General features: G+C 36.6%; 1 protein-coding gene across 3 annotated transcripts in view; it reads left to right on the top strand.

Annotated features, from left to right (window-relative positions):
- OGFOD3 (2-oxoglutarate and iron dependent oxygenase domain containing 3) overlaps positions 1-17,256 on the top strand; it is a 63,178-nt gene that overhangs the window by 10,159 nt on the left and 35,763 nt on the right. For 2 of the 3 annotated variants that reach the window (XM_020966722.2, XM_020966723.2), the window contains exon 2: positions 4,249-4,466. In XM_020966722.2, the coding sequence (XP_020822381.1) occupies positions 4,249-4,466 (218 nt within the window). Of the gene's footprint in view, positions 1-4,248; positions 4,467-8,326; positions 8,460-17,256 lie in introns of those variants that run through there. The other variant, XM_078155751.1, reaches the window with a different exon arrangement.

Here is a 17,256-nt window from a genome sequence, read left to right as displayed (position 1 = left end):
TTACCTACCAAACTGAAGGTCTGCAGAGCCATTGTGTTGACCATATTGTTATATGCCTGTGAAGCCTGGACAGTATACCAGCACTATGCCAGAAAAAAATGAATTGCTTCCATTTGAATTGTCTTAGTAAGATTCAGAAGATCATTTGGCAAAATAAGGTACTGGACATTGAGGTCTTTTCTCGAGTGGAACTGCCAAGCATTAAAACTCTACTGCAGAGAGTACAACTCTGATGGGCTGGCCCTGTTGTTTGAATGCCAAACGTATGTTTGCCAAAAAGATTATTTTATGGAGAACTCACACAAGGAAACACTTACATAGAGGTCAGAAGAAGTGATACAAGGACACTCTTAAGGTATCTCTGAAGAATTTTGGAATAGATTTTGAGATATGGGAGACAGTGGCACAGGACCTGTCCAGCATGGTGTACCTGCATCAAAGAAGGCGCTGTGCTCTATAGCAAAGCATAATTACAGTGGCTCAAAAGAAACGTGAGATGTGCAAATTTAGAGACACTCCAAATGTTCATATTTGTGCCCTATCTGTGGTAGAGCCTTCTGAGTTTGCATTGGTCTGATTAGCCACAGTGGGACACTGTACTTTGATGCCAACATAGTGATGTCTTTTTGGTCCTCTTTGAGAATAAAGAATGACAACCAGCCAACTTTAGCATTAGCTTATTTAGTTTCCAATTAATTTTTAATCTATGTTTCCACAGCCCATTATTGAGTGTAGTTGTCATTACATTATGGTCTGAAAAGGATGCACTTAAAATTTTTGTTTTTCTGCATTTAGTTGTGAGGTTTTTATGCCCTAATACATGGGCAGTTTTTGTGTGGGTGCCGTGTACTGCTGAGAAAAAGGTATATTCTTTTCTCTTCCTATTTGATTTTCTCCAGAGGTTTATCATGTCTAACTTTTCTAAATTCTATTCATTTCCCTAACTTCTTTCATATTTATTTTTCGGTTAGATTAATCTAGTTCTGAAAGGAGCAAGTAGAATCCTCGTCTAGTGTGATTTTACTGTCTATTTCCTCCAGTAACTCATTTAATTTTTCCTTTAAGAATTTGGACACTATACCATTTGGTACATGTATTGAGTATTGCTATTACTTTATTGTCTGTAATAACTTTTAGCAATATGTAGTTTCTTTGCTTATCTCTTTTAGTTAGATCTATTTTTGCTTTTGCTTTGTCTGGGATCATGACTGTTACCCCTGGTTTTTTTCCCTTCAGCTGAAGCATAATGATTTCATTCTAGTACCTTACCTTTACTCTGTATGTGTCTCTGTGCTTCAGGTGTGTTTCTTGTAAACAACATATTGTAGGGTTCAGAACTAGATTAATCTAACCAAAAGATAAATACGAAAGAAGTTAAGGGTTCTGCTTCTTAATCCATTCTGCCATCTGATTCTGTTTTGTGGGTGATTTCATACCATTTACATTCACAGTTGTGATAGCTAACTTTATTTTCCTCCATCCTGCTTTTATTCTTCTATTTATCCTTTCTCTTTCTCTCTCTCTCTCTCTCTCTCTCTCTCTCTCTCTCTCTCTGTCTGTCTCTCTCTCTCTCTCTGTCTCTCTCTCTCTCTCTCTCTCTGTCTCTCTCTCTTTCCTTTTATGCTCTCCCTCCTCAAAATTGTTTTGCTTCTGACCACAACCTCCCCTAATCTTCTCTCCCTTCTATCAGTTCCCCCCATTTTCATTTCCCTTTCCTCTTCTACTTCCTTGTAGGGCAAGATAGATTTCTATATCTGAGTGTTTGTTATTCCCTCTTTGAGCCAATTCTGATGAGAGTAAGGTTGAGTTAGAGTAAGAATAAGCATTGCCTTCCACTTCCTCTCCCCCCCCAAGTTCTCCACTGTAAAAGCTCCTTCATGCCTTTTTTATGTGAGATAATTTCCCCTATTCTACTTCTCCTTTCCCCTTTCTCCCAGTGCACCCCTTTTTTTTCACCCCTTAATTTTTTTTATATCATCCTGTCATAGTCAATTCACACCTATACCCTCTGTCTAAATATTTTTTAAGGAGTTCTTCAGTGAATTTTTGTACCCCTTTTTCCATTTGGCCATTTCTGCTTTTTAAGGAATTTTTCTCTTTAGTGGATTTTTGTGCCTCTTTTAACATTTGGCCTATTCTGTTTTTTAGGTTCTTATTTTCTTCAGTATTTTTTTGTGTATGACTCCTTTACCAAACTGTTTACTCTTTCTTGCATCACTTTCATTTCTTTTCCCCATTTTTCCTCTGCTTCTCTTATTTCATTTTTAAAATCCTTTTTGAGCCCTTCCAGAGCCTGAGACCAATTCACATTTTTCTTTGAGGCTTTGCATATAACTGTTTTGATCTCACTGTCTTCTGAGTTCTGTTTTGATTTTCCTTTCACCATAGTAACTTTCTCTTGTCTGGTTCTTTTTTTGATATTTGCTCATATGGCTTTTAACTTTATGTTAAAGTTGGGCTCTGCTCCTTGGGTGGAGGGGTACTGTCCTAAGCCTCAGGATTTTTGTGCTGTTGTGTTCAGAGCCAGTTCTAGGCATCTGTAAGTTTTCAGTTCTTCCAGTGTGGTATCATCTAAGGAAGGTGTGGTCATTGTTTTGGACTGTGCACTGATCCGTGAATGACCATAAACATTCTTTTCCACCCTGCAACTGTGATCAGGGTTCCTGATCATCCTTGACCTGGGACTGCAGCCCAGAACTGAGTATGGGCAATGCAACAGAGTCCTGCACCCAGTGCCAGCAAAGGATCTCCTGTAATTTCCTCTTGACCAGTTGTCTGATCCCTTACTGTCTGTGGGCTGAGAATTCCAGAAGGTGCTACTGCTGATTCAGTTGTCTCTAAGGCCTGCTGCTGGCTTGCACCAGGCATAGTCCATTAGTAGCTGCTTGGAACAGGGCCTTAGGGCCTCACTGGTAGCTTGATGCTGGGCCTGGGGCCTTATTCTTGGCTTGTGCCGGTTTGTAGGACTTTGCTGTTGGCTTGAGCTGGGACAAGCTGGGCTGGACTGCACTCTACTCTCTCCTCAGTGAAACAGACAAAGGTCTGTCTGCAGACTTTATCTGAAGGAAAACCTGCCAACCTTCTAAGTTATCTTGGGCTGGAAAATTATTTCACTCCATCCTTTTGTTGGTTCTGCTGCCCCAGAATTCCTTTTGAGGTATTATGTTAATGTTGTTTTGGGTGGAATTTGGGAGAACTCAGGAGATTCCCTGCTTTGACTCTACCATCTTGGCTCTACCTCCTTCATTTCTCTTAAACCACTCATAGATAGCATATTTTGCTCTCCTTCCTCAAAACTTTTGCTTCTGGTCAAATTTTACAGGGTCTTCTGTCTCTTCAAGTGTTGTCTTTTTCTTTTGTTTTACATAAAGAAAATGCATCTGTGTATTCTATCTTTTGTGTAGAGGAAATCTTTCTATTCATAGATTCCTAAACTCTTTTACTATATCTGGATGCTTGCTTTTTCTCCTATTGACATTTTCCCTCTTGATCTCTGAGTTATCTCCTGAGATCTTTGGTAATTTCAGTCTTTCCCCTCTTTATTTTTCCCTATTGCTCACCTTCTGACTCCTTTTCTTCTAATGGTAGTTTCCCTGGGTGGATCTCAAGGTGTCTCAGCCTCTTCCCACACTAAGCATTTCACAGTTCGGCAGCCTAGGTCTCTGCCCCAAGTGACTTTTGGGGAGGTAGAAGTGGCTCTAGCTAGATGCTGTACAATTTCCCCTGGGCTTAGTGGATTGCTACATAGTTCCCCACATTTGATATCCTGTCTTGTTACCCCTGTTCCTTAGTTCTCAGGCCTAATAGTGCTGCTGTTGCAACCAGGGGTGATTTCTGTCATTTGGAGTTTGAATCTCAGAGGATCTTAGAGGAGGAGTTGGGGTGTGGAGTTGGACCTTATTTCAAGCCTGGACACCAATTAAATCAGAGATCACCACACAGTTAAAACTGTTATTGCCTTGTTCTGTAATGTTTACATATGTATTTTTACCTACCTCTGTGATCCTGACTGTGACTGCTTTGTGGAGGGGTGTTTTTTTTTTTCATGTTTCTTCTGAAAGTCTGTTAGATGCTTAATAATTATTTGTGGATTGACATAAAGTTCTGGTTAAGTTTCAGTCAGCTATGGACTCTGGAAATATTTATTTCAGGGGTAATATGAGACTGTTTTAAGAGTTAGTTGTGTGTATTGCAATATTCAATCAAATGTTAGATGAAAATTGATATTAGTTTATTTTCTGTCCCTAGTATAAAGAAGAATCGAGTCCATCATGAATCCCAGAGGAAATGGTTGAAAATTTCATTTTTGGGATCATCTGGTCTACTTGCCAGTCTTTTATTGTGGAGCTTTTTGAATGGTGATGATGGTGTCACTGAAGTTCTGGCTCATCATAATGAAATTCTACAGAACAGGTTTATTGAGGTGATTTGTTCTGACGATTATGACAGTCACAAAAGATTTGAAGGTACTGGTTCCCTTCATAGATGTTACTTGTTTCCTCTCAAGGATGGTACTCTGGTATAAAGAGTGGTTATAAAATATTGGTTCAACAAATTTCATTACAATGTGCCCAGGATCTTTTAGCCTTGAAAAGGAGAGTAGGTTAGGATTATAACCCTGATTTTGGTGTTTATATATAATATTTAAAAACCAGTTCTACTCATCTTAGAAAACTTGCTGTTACAAATGTCACATAGCTGATTTGACATTTCAGATATATAAACATAGTTTATATTAATTACCACTGCAATAGCAATAGTAATATTTTCAGCTTATGATATTCATATCACCACTCTCCATGAATAAGCCAGTTAAAAAGATGAAGTTTACATTGTAACAATGGTAACCAGCAATGGTGAAAATTTTACATATTTTTATTCTTGAGAAGAGTAAATTATAGATTTTAGATGATTCATTTCATGCTTTGTGATATGCCCTCTCTTATCTTCAATCTCTCCCTATCTTCTGGCTTCTTCATTGCTGTCTGCAAACATGGTCATGTCTCCCCCGTTCTTAAAAAGCCCTCATATATATTCACTTGCTATTGTCCCATGTCTCTCCTTGTTGCTATCCTCCTTGACAACACTGTCTTCATTTAGTTCTTCCTTTCTTCTCCATCTCTTCTAAACCTTCTGCAGTCTGGTTTCCTCATTCATTATTCAAATGAAATTGCCCTTTCCACAATTATCAGAGTTCGCTTGATTGCCAAATTTAATGTTCTTTTCTCAGTCTCAATTCTTTTTGACCTGTGGCAGTCACTATCCCCTTTTGGATACTCTTTCTCCCTAGGTTTTTGTGACACTTTTCTCTCTTTTTATATGTCTCACAGCTCATCTTGGTTTCCTTTGCTTTGTAGATGTCCCCCAAACTCTGTCCTATTCCCTTTTATATTTTCTTTCAATGTTATCTCATTTGTTGATCACATTATTTTGGACTTCTTTGACTTCTCCATCATATTCCCTTCTAACCTTCCCTGTTAGGGCACCACAATCTTTCCAGTCCATCAAGCTTATAACCTTAGTGGGCATCCTCAAATCCTCACTCTCTTTCATTTCTCATATCCATTCAGTTAGTTGCTCAATCTTATTATTTCTGCTTTTTTAGCATCTCTCATATATGTCTCCCCTTCTTGCCACTCATATAGCCACAACCCTAGTTCAGACCTCCATCACTTCTCTACTGAACTAATGTAGTTGCCTTTTTCTTTTTCTTTTTTTCTTATAGAGGTATTTAAAAATACTTTTAAAATGTTAGTTAACAAGCATTTATTTTCTCTCCTGCCTCCTCCCAATAGAATAAAAGAAAAATAAAACCCTCATAGCAAATACGTATGTAGTCAAGCAGATTCCGCGTGGGGTGTTGTACAAAAATGTATTTCTCATTCTGTATCTTGAATCCATTACCTTTCTGTCAGAAGATTGGTAGCGTTCTTTGTCATCATTTTTCTACAGTCATAGTTGGTTACCGCATTGGTCAGAGCTCTAAAATCTTTCTGTCTAGCGCAGATTTGTCTATACAGCTTTGTTATTATATAAATAGTTTTCCTTGTTCTGCTCACTTCATTTTGCAGTAGTTCATACGAGTCTTACTAGGTTTCTCAGAAATTCTTTGAAAATTCCTTTTTGTAATTTCTTATGAAACAATAGTATTCCATTACATTCATCTATCATTATTTGTTCAGCCGTTACCCAAATGATGGACAACCCCCATAGTTTCCTACAAAAAGAGCTGCTATAAACATTTTTGTACATATGGGTACTTTTTTCCTTTGATTTATTTTTTTTAGGGGATGACTAGTAATAATATTGCTAGATCAAAGAGCATATACTATTTAGTAACTTTTTGGTTTAAAAAAGTAATGAATTGTTTTCCAGAATGTCTGCACCAGCAGTGTATTTCCTATTTTCCTGTAGCCCTTTCAACATCTGTCATTTTTCTTTTTTTGTCAGCTTTGCCAGACTGATGAGTGTGAAGTGAGACCTCAGAGTTGCTTTAATTTGCATTTCTCTAACATTTAGTGATTGGAGCATTTTTCATATTCCTATTGGTAGCTTGGATTTCTTCCTTTGAAAATTGCCTTTTTATATCCTTTTGATTTATCAGTCGAGGAATGACTTATTCTTACAAATTAGTTCCCTACATATCTTAGAAATGAGACATTTATCAGAGAAATTTGCTGGAAAGTCATTTCTACTTAACTTTTTCTGACTTAGCTGCTTTGATTTTATTTTTTCAAAACTTTTAAATTTTATGTAATCAAGATTGTTTATTTTAACTTCTGTAACCCTTTCTTTATACTTTGGTCATGGACTGCTCCCCAGTCCATAAATGTGAAAGGTATTTCTGCATTCTTTCTCTAATTTGTTTATGATGTGACTTTTTCTCTCTAGGTAGCATTTTGGAATTAATTGTGGTATATATGTTAGTCTAAATCTAATTTTTGCTATACTACTTTCTATTTTTCCCAGAGGTTATTGTGAAATAGTCTTTACCTAAGTAGCTGGGTTTATTGAACATTAGCCAACAACGTTCATTTTCATCTCTGTATTGTATAGCTACTCTGTTCCACTGATTGACCCCTATTTTGTAATCAGTACCAAATAATTTGATGATTACTGCTTTGAAGTGTAATTTGATATCTGGAACAGGGGTGGGGACCTGTGGCTGTGAGGCCAGATGTGGTCTTCTAGGTTTTTGGGGTGCGGCCTTTTGACTGAGTCCAAGTTTTACAGAACAAATCCCTGTAATAAACAGAACAAATCCTTTCATTAAGGGAATTTGTTCTGTGAAGTTTGGATTCAGTCAAAGGGCTGCAGTTGAGGACCTGGAGGGCCACATGTGGCCTTGAGGCTGCAGGTTCCCCACCCCTGATCTGAAGCTATAAGCTCCCTTCTTTTCTCACTTTTTTAAAAAGATTGTTAGATTCTTGAGGTTTTGTTCCTCCAAATAAATTTTATGAATTTTTTTCTAAGTCTATAAGGTAATCCTTTGGTAATTAGGTATAGCATAGTAAATTAATTTAGATAATATTGTTATTTTTATTTTATTGGCATGATGTGTCATTTTAGGTATGTCTTTATTCCTGTAAAGAATATTTTGTAATTGTATTTGAGTAATTCCTTTGTGTCTTGGTAGTTAGATACCCAAGTATCTTATATATTCTGTAGTAATTTTAAATGGAATTTCTCTTTTTATTACTTCCTATTCGATTTTGGGGGTAATATATGCTAATAATTTATATGAATTTATTTTATATTCTGCAACTTTGCTGAAGTTATTGTTTCAAATAAGTTTTAGTTGACTTTTCTAGTTCAACCACCCTCAATCGGCAGAAAATGGTAATTTTGTTTCCTCTTTGACTTTGCTTATTCACTCAGATTTCTTTTTCTTGCCCTATTGCAGTGGCTAGGATTTCTACCTCATGGAGTCATTGATTTCTATTTGGTCCATTCTAATTCTCTGGGATTTTCTTACTTGAGTGAGGTTGTACACTTTTTCTTTTAAGCTTATTCTCTGTTGAATTCTTTCCCTTAGAGCTTTTATTTCATCCTTTTTCCTTTAAAGGAGCTTCATTTCTTCCAGGTATTAATGTAGTTCTTGTGAAAAATCCATTTACCATTTGAAATTCTGCTTGTAGTTGTTATGCAGTGACTAGGTCCCTTTTGGGTTTCTCTAGATTTTTTTTTTTTGGTCTCTAGATATTTTTGATAATGGGTTGATATTTTCTTTGAATAACTCATTTCTCCAGTTTTAATTCCTGAATCGGGGCTTTGTATCAGGTCTAATTCTGCCTCCTGCTGCACTTTTGGCTTGAAGTGGTTCAATCTGTGAGTCCCCTTAATGCTTATACTGACCCCTATTCCTCGTGTTAGACCTTTCTGTTTCTTTAAGGATCATTCAGAATCTTCATGTGTGGTGTCTCAGGACACAGTGCTTGGTTACCTGGGCTGTCTGAGTTGTGAGTACTGTCATTCTGCTTTGATTGTTCTGATTGCTGCTGATCCTTGGGGCTTCCAAGTCTCTATCCTTTGGATTTCTGATCTCAGTGGATTGTTTTAAGGGGACCTTCTGCTGTTGCTGACTGTAGACATAGAATCTTTTAGGTTGCATGTGTCTTTGCCCACAGCTGGTCTTCCTGGCTTGTTTACCTGTAAAGTCATAACATTTTGAGCAATTCTGGGGTGGAAGAAGTCACTTAGTTTGTCATTCAATTTTTTGATTATTATTCTATTTCCTTTGAATTTCAGGATTTTAGTGCAATAGGTAAATGGAAACTTGGTGGTCTATCTCTAAATTTGGTGGTCTAGCTCTGTTCAGGCAGCCATCTTGGCTGGAAATCCCCATGATTTCTTAAATTGCTGAATATAGAGGCTTTTTCTCAATCCTCACCCCTCTTCACCTCTTTTCAGCCTTTGATATTGTCAATCACCATCTCCTCCTGAATATTTTCTCTTACCTTTTGTGACTCCATTCTCTCCTGGTTCTCCTCTTGTTTGTCTGACCATCATCTCCATCTCCTTTGTTGCTTTTTCATTCATATCACACCCAATAATTTTCAGAGTTCCCTAATACTCTCCTAGGCCCTCATCTCTTCTCCTTCTATACCAGAGGTTTTTAACATGGGGTCATGGAAAAGTAGAATGGTGGCAGGTTATGAAAGACTTTGGATGCCAAACAGAAGCTTTTATATTTGATCCTGAAGGTGATAGGGAGCCTCTGGAGTTTATTAATAGAGGGATGAAATGATCAGATCTGTACTATATCTTGTACCAAAATATCATTTTGACAGGGAAGTGGAGGGTGGACTGTTGTGGAGAGAAACATGTGGCAGGGAAACCCATCAGCAGACTGTTGCTTCCAAACCCAGGTGTGAGGTGATTAAGGCCTGCGCCTGGGTGGTGGCAGTGTTGGGGGAAAGAAGGGAATATATACAAGAGATGTTATGAAGGTAAAATCAATAGGATAAATTTTTTACAGATAGGTTTCAGTAGGTTATGTGAACTTGGAACTTTTAACATTTTGATAACTGTATTTCATTATAATTGGTTTCCTTTGTAATCCTGTGTGTTTTATTCTAACTGCCAAAGGGGCAAATGACAAAAAAGATTCAAAAATCTCTTCTTGGTGATCTCATCACTTTCTATGGGTTCAGTTATTATCTCCTTGCAGATGATTCATGGATGTGTATATCCAATCCTGTGTTCTTTCCTGGGCTCTAACATATCATAGCCCTTTGGATGTCTTGAAGATGATGTCATGTAGAAATCTCAGAATAAACATATCCAAGATAGAATTCACTTTCTTTCTCTCTAAACTTTGACTTCTTTCCAACTTATATATTGCTGTTGAAGGCACCACCACCTTCCCAGTCACCTAGGCTTACAAGTTTGCTCTTATCTTCTGCTCTCCACTCTTACCCCACATATCTCCTCTCTTGTCATAACTTATTATTTCTATAGCTAGGTGGCATGGTGCATAGATTACTGGACCTGGAGTTAGGAAGACCCAAGTTCAGATCTGGTCACAGACATTTAATAGCTGTGTGATCCTAGGCAAATCACTTAGCCTCTGTCTGCCTCAGTTTTCTAATCTTTAAAATGGAGATAATAGCAACATCTGTCTCCCAGGTTTGTTGTGAAGATAAAATCAGATAATATTTAGAAAATGCTTTGTAAAACTTAAAGATCTATGTAAATGTTTCTCATTATTATTATTACTTAAGTGTCTTTTATATGAAGTTCCCTTTTCTCTACTCATGTAGATACCATGCTAGTACTAGCCTTTGTTACTTCCACCTTAGGCTCTTGCAGTGATCTTTCATTTGACCTATTTGCTTTAGGTCTCCACTTATTCCAGTCCATCATCTACTCAGCTACTGAAGTGATTTTCTCGAAGTATAATCTCATTATATCACAATTGCACATCTTTCTCCTCTAACACCAGACACCAAAAATTTCCTCCAGGATCAAATATGAAAGTCTTCTATTATTTAAAGCCTCTTACAGCTTTGTGGCCTTCCTACCTTTTCAGTCATTTTATAACATTCTCCCTTCTACATACTCTGTAATGTTACTGCTCTGGCCTGCTATGTCTTCTCATATGATACTATGTCTCCTGACTGCATTTGCACCAGCTTTCTCTTGCCCAGAATTTTCTGTCCACTCACCTCCCCCTCTTAATTTCCCTGGCCAAGATGACAGAGAAAAGGCAGGGATTTGCCTGAGCTCTCCCAAGTTCTACAAACAACTGTAAAATAACTCCTCAAAACAAATTCTGGAGTGGCAGAACCAACAAAAGGACAGAGTGAAATACTTTTCCAACACAGGACAACTTAGAAGGTTGGCATGAAAGGAAAGACAACAGGGAGAGAGTGGAGCACAGTCTAGTGCTGGCAATGCCCTAGCAAGATAGCAACAGGCTGTGCCTTGGCAAGCCAGGAGCAGATCTTGGGGGCAACTAAATTGACAGCAGTGGCTTCCAGAGCTCTCAGTCCACAGATAATAAGGGGATCAGACAACTGGTCAGGAGGATATTGCAGGGGTCCCTTTGCTGGCACTGGGTACAGAATTGTTGCACTGCCCATATGCAGATCTGAGTCACAGTCCTGGATTGTAGATCCAGAGTGAGGAGGAGCATTAGCATACCAGAGCTGTAGGCCTTAGGGAAGTAGGACCCTGGTCACAGTTCCAGGGTGGAAAAGGGTGCTTGTGCTTGCTCACAGAGCAGAGCACAGGCCAGGATAGCAGTGATCACATGTCTGCTTAGATCACACCACTTTGGAAGATCTTAAAACTTATAGACACCCACAACTATCTCTGGACACAACAGCACAAAGCTGAAGCTTGGGACAACTTTAATATAAAGTTAAAAGTCTAGAAATAGGCTGGAAAAATGAGCAAACAAACAAAAAAGAACCTGACCGTGTACAGTTACTATGGTTTCAGGGAAGATCAAAACGTAAACTCAGAAGGAGACAACAAAGTTAAAACTGCTGTGTGCAAAGACTCAAAGAAAAATGTGAATTAGTCTCAGGCTGAAGATGAATTCCTGGAAAAGCGCAAAAAGTATTTTAAAAATCAACTAAGAGAGGTAGAGGAAAAATTGGGAAAAGAAAGGAAAGTGATACAAGAAAATAAAAAAAAAGAGCCAACACTAAGCTATTCTGAGTATTAAAATTATTCAGATCAACTACAAAAAACCTATGAAGGAAGATGCTATCCAGCTCCAAAGAAAGAACTGATAAATAGAAGTATGATTAGTATGGTTTTACCTATATCTTTATAGCTGTCAAATGATGGCCTTCTCTAATGTAGGAGTAGGGAAGAATGGAGGGAGACAGCTTAGAACTTAAAATGTAACAAAAAAAAATTAAATCAGAAAAAGTCAGCAGCTTGCTAAAGGAGGCACATATACTGAAGAAAATAATATGTTAAAGAACAGAATAAGCCAAATGGTAAAATAGGCACAAAAATCCATTGAAGAGAACTCCTTAAAGAGCAGAATTGACCAGATGGAAAAAAATTTTTTTTAAATCACCATAGAAAAGAATTCCTTAAAAATTAGAAGTGGGCAAGAGGAAGCTAATGACTCCATGTCACATCAAGAAACAATAAAATCAAAAGAAAATGTAAACTATCTCATCAGAAAAACAACTGACCTGGAAAATAGGTTGAGGAGAGATCATTTAAGAACTATTGAAGTACCTGGAAGCCATGTTTAAAAAAAAAAAAGAGCTTAGATATCATCTTTCAAAAATTATCAAGGAAAAAAAAAGTTCTGATAGTCTAGAACTAGAGGATAAAATAGAAATCAAAAGAATCCACCGATCATTTCCTGAAAGAGATTCCAAAATGAAACCTCCCAAGGATATTATAGCCCAATTCTAGAACCCCTAGATCAAGGAGAAAATATTGTAAGCAGCCAGAAAGAAACAATTCAGATATTGTGGATCCAGTCAGTATCACACAAGATTTAGCAGTTTCTACATTGAAGGATCAAAGGACTTGGAATATGATATTCCATAGGGCAGAATGAGCTAGGATTAGAACCAAGAATCACCTATCCAGCAAAACTGAGTATAATCTTTCAGGGGGAAGGGGGAATGGATATTCAATAAACATCCCTAATTAATATTGATGAAAAAATCTGGAATGGGGGTAATGATGGGGATGGGATCTGAACCCCTTAAAGGAAAAGACTATGTCTTTGGGATCTGGACCCCAAAGAAGAAAAGCCCTGGGCTTTCCCACAAGGCCAAATCTCAAGTGTTTGCCTGAGGCTATAATCCGTTCAACTGGCCTTTCATTATGGCTGCACCCGATCTCCCAACTTTCTGATTGCCCCTGGCTACTTCCCACCCTTAATCCTATCTAGACTTCATTCTCCCTTGGCCACAAGTGGTCAAGGTCCCTGGTGTTCTGTTACCTCACAATCACCCCCACCTTACTGGCCAGTCCTATGCAGATCCTCCTTAGATCCCTCTTCCAGTCACCCCAGACTACTTGGCCACTCCTAGATCCCTCCCACAGTGTTTCTGTATATAAGACCCATCTTGGTCGCCTTTAAGGTGCTCAGATTCTTAAAATCTGGTCCCCTTAAAAAAAAAACCCAATACAAATGCTTAGATTCCTTAAGAGTCTGGCCAATGTGGTGGATCTTTAATAAACCTTGTCTTTGGCTGAAAAAAAAAAAGACCAAAATATGGAATAGAATAGGTAGTACACCAACATATCAGAAAGATTATAAACCCTGACCATGTTGGATTTATTCCAGTAATACGTGGTTGGTTCTAGACCAGGAAAACAAAAACATAATGAAACATATAAATAAAAATCATGTGATTCTGTCCATAAATGTTTAAAAAACTTTGTTGATAAAACATAGCTCATCTTTTTGTTAGAAAAAAAAACCCAACTGAAAACCATAGCAGTTTGAAGGATTTACAAAAGGGCATGGACAAGAGCCTCACTGAATGGGAAGGCATGGATGTGTTGTGATCTGTGTTGGAAAGGGTACTTTCTTCCTTGTGATCAGTCAATTTGTTAAGCCGCTACGATGTGCCAAGCACTGCTCTAAGTGCTGGGGATACAAGGACAAAGAATAAAACATTCCTTTCTTGAAATGAGTCTCCATTTTAATGGTTGAGATAATAAAAATATATGCGACATAAATATAAAGTTAATAAATACAAATATATACAGGATAGTTTGGGAGGGAGGTGACTAGCAGGTAGAGAAGGAGATTCAGGAAAAGCTTCATGTAGAAAATGATGTTTGGGTTGGATCTTAAAGAAAAAGAGGTACTCTGAGTTCTAGGTCAAAGCTTCTTAAATTGTGGGTCGCAACCTCGTGTGGGGTCATGTAACTGAATGTGGGGGGTTGCGAAAAATTTGACAATAGCAAAAGGTTTCTGAACATTCAGTGACCAAAAAGTAATTCAAAATCAAATGTATAATGAATCTGAGTTGTTTCTGGCAGCACTTTCCCATGTTGCATTACATGACTTCACTATGGCTTTTATTCTGAATACACAACATGCATACTTTGTACTGCATGTGCCATCCATGCCATGCAAGGTCAAGGGATGCTGCCAGAAACACCTTGGCTTAGACTTGAGACTATTGTATGTTATGAATTGCAGTGTTTTTATGGCACATACAAAGTTTTCTGCTCTTACAGAAACATCATAGTTTAATTATAGAAAATAAAGGCTTTTAATATTTTCCTACCATCATTCTTCAGCATGTAAGTATCAATTAGTATATCTTTAGATTGTATTATGTTAGGATGTTTGATTTTAAAATTTTCTGTTATTTCCTTTTTCTCTAGAAACATAAGTGTTTAATTGCAGCAAGTAGAGACAAAAGCCCTTTAATAGTATTTCTCCATCATCACCACTGTATGTATATATAAGAGGGAACATCGGTTTTTAAAATTAAGCACAAACAAATGTAATTTCATGAACTAAAGCTGGTATTTATTTGAGAAATTATTTGCTTCATTTGTAATGAAGTTTTGACTGCAGAAAGTATGAAACCAGAAAAACTTAAACATCTTAATACTAAGCATGAAGCATATTGCAATAAACCAAAGGACTTTTTGAAAGACTTTTAAAGTCTTCAAAGAAAGAAAAATGTTTTGAGAAATTTGTTATTGTCAATGAGAAGTATCTACTTACATCTTATGAAACTTCTTATTTAATTGCAGAAACTAAAAAGCAGCCCTATGTGATAGGTGGAGATCTCATGTTATGTGATGCTATTAAAATGTTAGAAATAGTTTATGGGAAAAAGTATGGGGTTGAAATTCATAGAATTCTTGTATCAAATGATACTGTTTCCAAAAGAATTTCTGAAATTAGTAATGATCAATTCCAGCAGCTTATTTCCAGGGTTCAGGGCAGTCCAAAGTTTGCGGTTCAGTTAGATGAAACAACATGGCACAATTGTTATTTTATGTAAGATATGTTTATGAAGGAAGCATACAAGAGAAACTATTGTTTTGCCACCCTTTAGAAGGGCACACAAGAAGGGAAGATATATATCATAAAATCAATGAATTTTTCAAAAATGAAAGCTTACAGTGGAAAAATTGCATTGGAGTCAGGTATAGACAGTGCTCGAGCAATGATGGGCAAAAATGTTGGACTTGTAGCAAAAGTTAAAGCCGGTAACAGTGAACATAATCACTTTTACTCACTGCATGATCTATCAGGAAGCACTTGTAGCCAAAAAAAAATCACTAGAGTTAGTGCTTCACAATACTATCAAAATCATTAACTTCATTAAAAGCCATGCCCTTAACAGCATTTGTTGTCAAACCTTTGCAAAGACATGGATTCTGATTACAAAAGCTTATCACTCCATGCAGAGGTAAAGTAGCTCTCAAGAGAATGAAGTTTAAACAGCTTATTGAAATTGAAAGATGAAGTTGTTATATTTTTGACTGAGCAGAAATCCTGTTTTGTTCATTTTTTTTCATAATGACTTGTGGCTTTCAAAAAATGTGTTATTTGTTGGATGTTTTTGAAAGACTCAATAATTTAAACATGTCACTTCAGGAAAAAATTTGTAACATTTATGTTGTTAAAAGATAAAATTGAAAGTTTTACTGAAAAAGTTAACATATAGAAGAATAGGGTGGAAAATGGTTCTTTAGAAATGTTTACAGCTACAGATGATTTTATAATTGAAAATAACCTTTCCAGAGATTTAATTGTAAGAGTTATAATTGATGATCCAAAGTACTTGGAGGCACAGTTTCGGAAATACTTCTTTCAAATTTTTATTCTAAAAAACTCAACTGGGTTCATAAACCATACTTAATTGAAACCAAAAGACGTCAGTCATCTTCCATTAAAAATTCAAGAAGAATTTGCCAAGTTATCAAGCAACACAGGTTTAAAATTTGAGTTTCCTAAAAAATCATTATATGAATTTTGGCTTGGGATTATGACAGAATTTTCAACAATTTCTGAAATGTCCCTGAACATACTTGTGCCATTTTGCACTATGTATTTATGCAAATTGACATTCTCATCATTGACAATTATAAAAGCAAAATATTGATCAACTATGAAAAACATTGAAGATGCTATGTGTCCTGCAGTATCAAATATTCTGCCAAAATTTAATTCTTCATGTAAAAATAAACAAGCACATCCATCTCATTAGGAAGAAAATTTGCTTTTGTCTTTAATAAATGGTAAAATTATATATTTATATATGTGTGTATATATATATATATATGTATATATATATGTGTGTATATATATATGTATATATATATGTATATATATATGTATATATATATATATCTCAAAGGATTGTTTTAAAATAAATTCCTTTATGACTTATTATCAGTAAATGTTATATAAACCAGGGTCATGTAAAAATTTCTCACCAAAAAGTGGTTATGAGTGGAAAAAGTTTAAGAAACCTGGTCAAGGTATGTAGGGAGTACATTCTAGGTATGTGGGACAGTCAGTACAAAGGCTTGGATGGGAGATCTAATGACATGTTTTAAAGAACAGAGAGGGACAGCTAGGTGGCTCAGTGGATAGAGCACCAGCCCTGGAGTCAGGAGGACCTAAGTTCAAATGCGGCCTGAGACACTTGACATTCCCTAGCTCTGTGACTCTGGGCATGTCACTTAACTCCGTTGTCTAGCAAAAACAAAACAAAAAAAACCAGAGATAAGGCCAGTTAGGCTGTATTTTAGAGTGTATGATGGTGGAGTAATATTCCCTGAGGCTAGAAAGGTAAGTGGTGGACAGATTATGTAGGACTTTAAAATATAAATAGAGGAGTTTGTATTTTATCTTAAAGATAGTAAGTAGGATGTCTCAGGAGTTCATTATATGGAATACCAAATCATTAAAATACCTAAATATTTATAAGAATTGTATGTAAGGTTATTCATTTTTCAAGTGCTTGGTATGTGCCATTGAAGGAAGTATTGTTGAATTAATGAAGAGGAGAAAGAGGGAGTTCCACATAGAAAAAATAGTTGGAAAAAACCCAAGGAGGTAGAAATATACATGGCTATATTTGTGAAAAATAAGCAGATGGATTCTATTAGTATTGTGACTCCTTGTAAGCAATAATTAGAGCAAAAATTGTTCGTACAAAATAGGGAGAAGTATAATGAAATCAAAGAAAGCATTGGTTATATAGGGTTACTAACTGTAGAGCTTTAGTTGTAACAGAACATGTTATGTGAGAACATGATAATATTTTTGTTGTGTACAATTTTTTT

This window comes from Phascolarctos cinereus, unplaced genomic scaffold (genome assembly GCF_003287225.1).
Source record: "Phascolarctos cinereus isolate Bilbo 61053 unplaced genomic scaffold, phaCin_HiC Scaffold_5;HRSCAF=322, whole genome shotgun sequence".
Lineage (NCBI taxonomy): Eukaryota > Metazoa > Chordata > Mammalia > Diprotodontia > Phascolarctidae > Phascolarctos > Phascolarctos cinereus.
The sequence above is the reverse complement of the archived record's forward strand: the minus strand, read 5'-3'. Positions and strand labels throughout refer to the sequence as shown.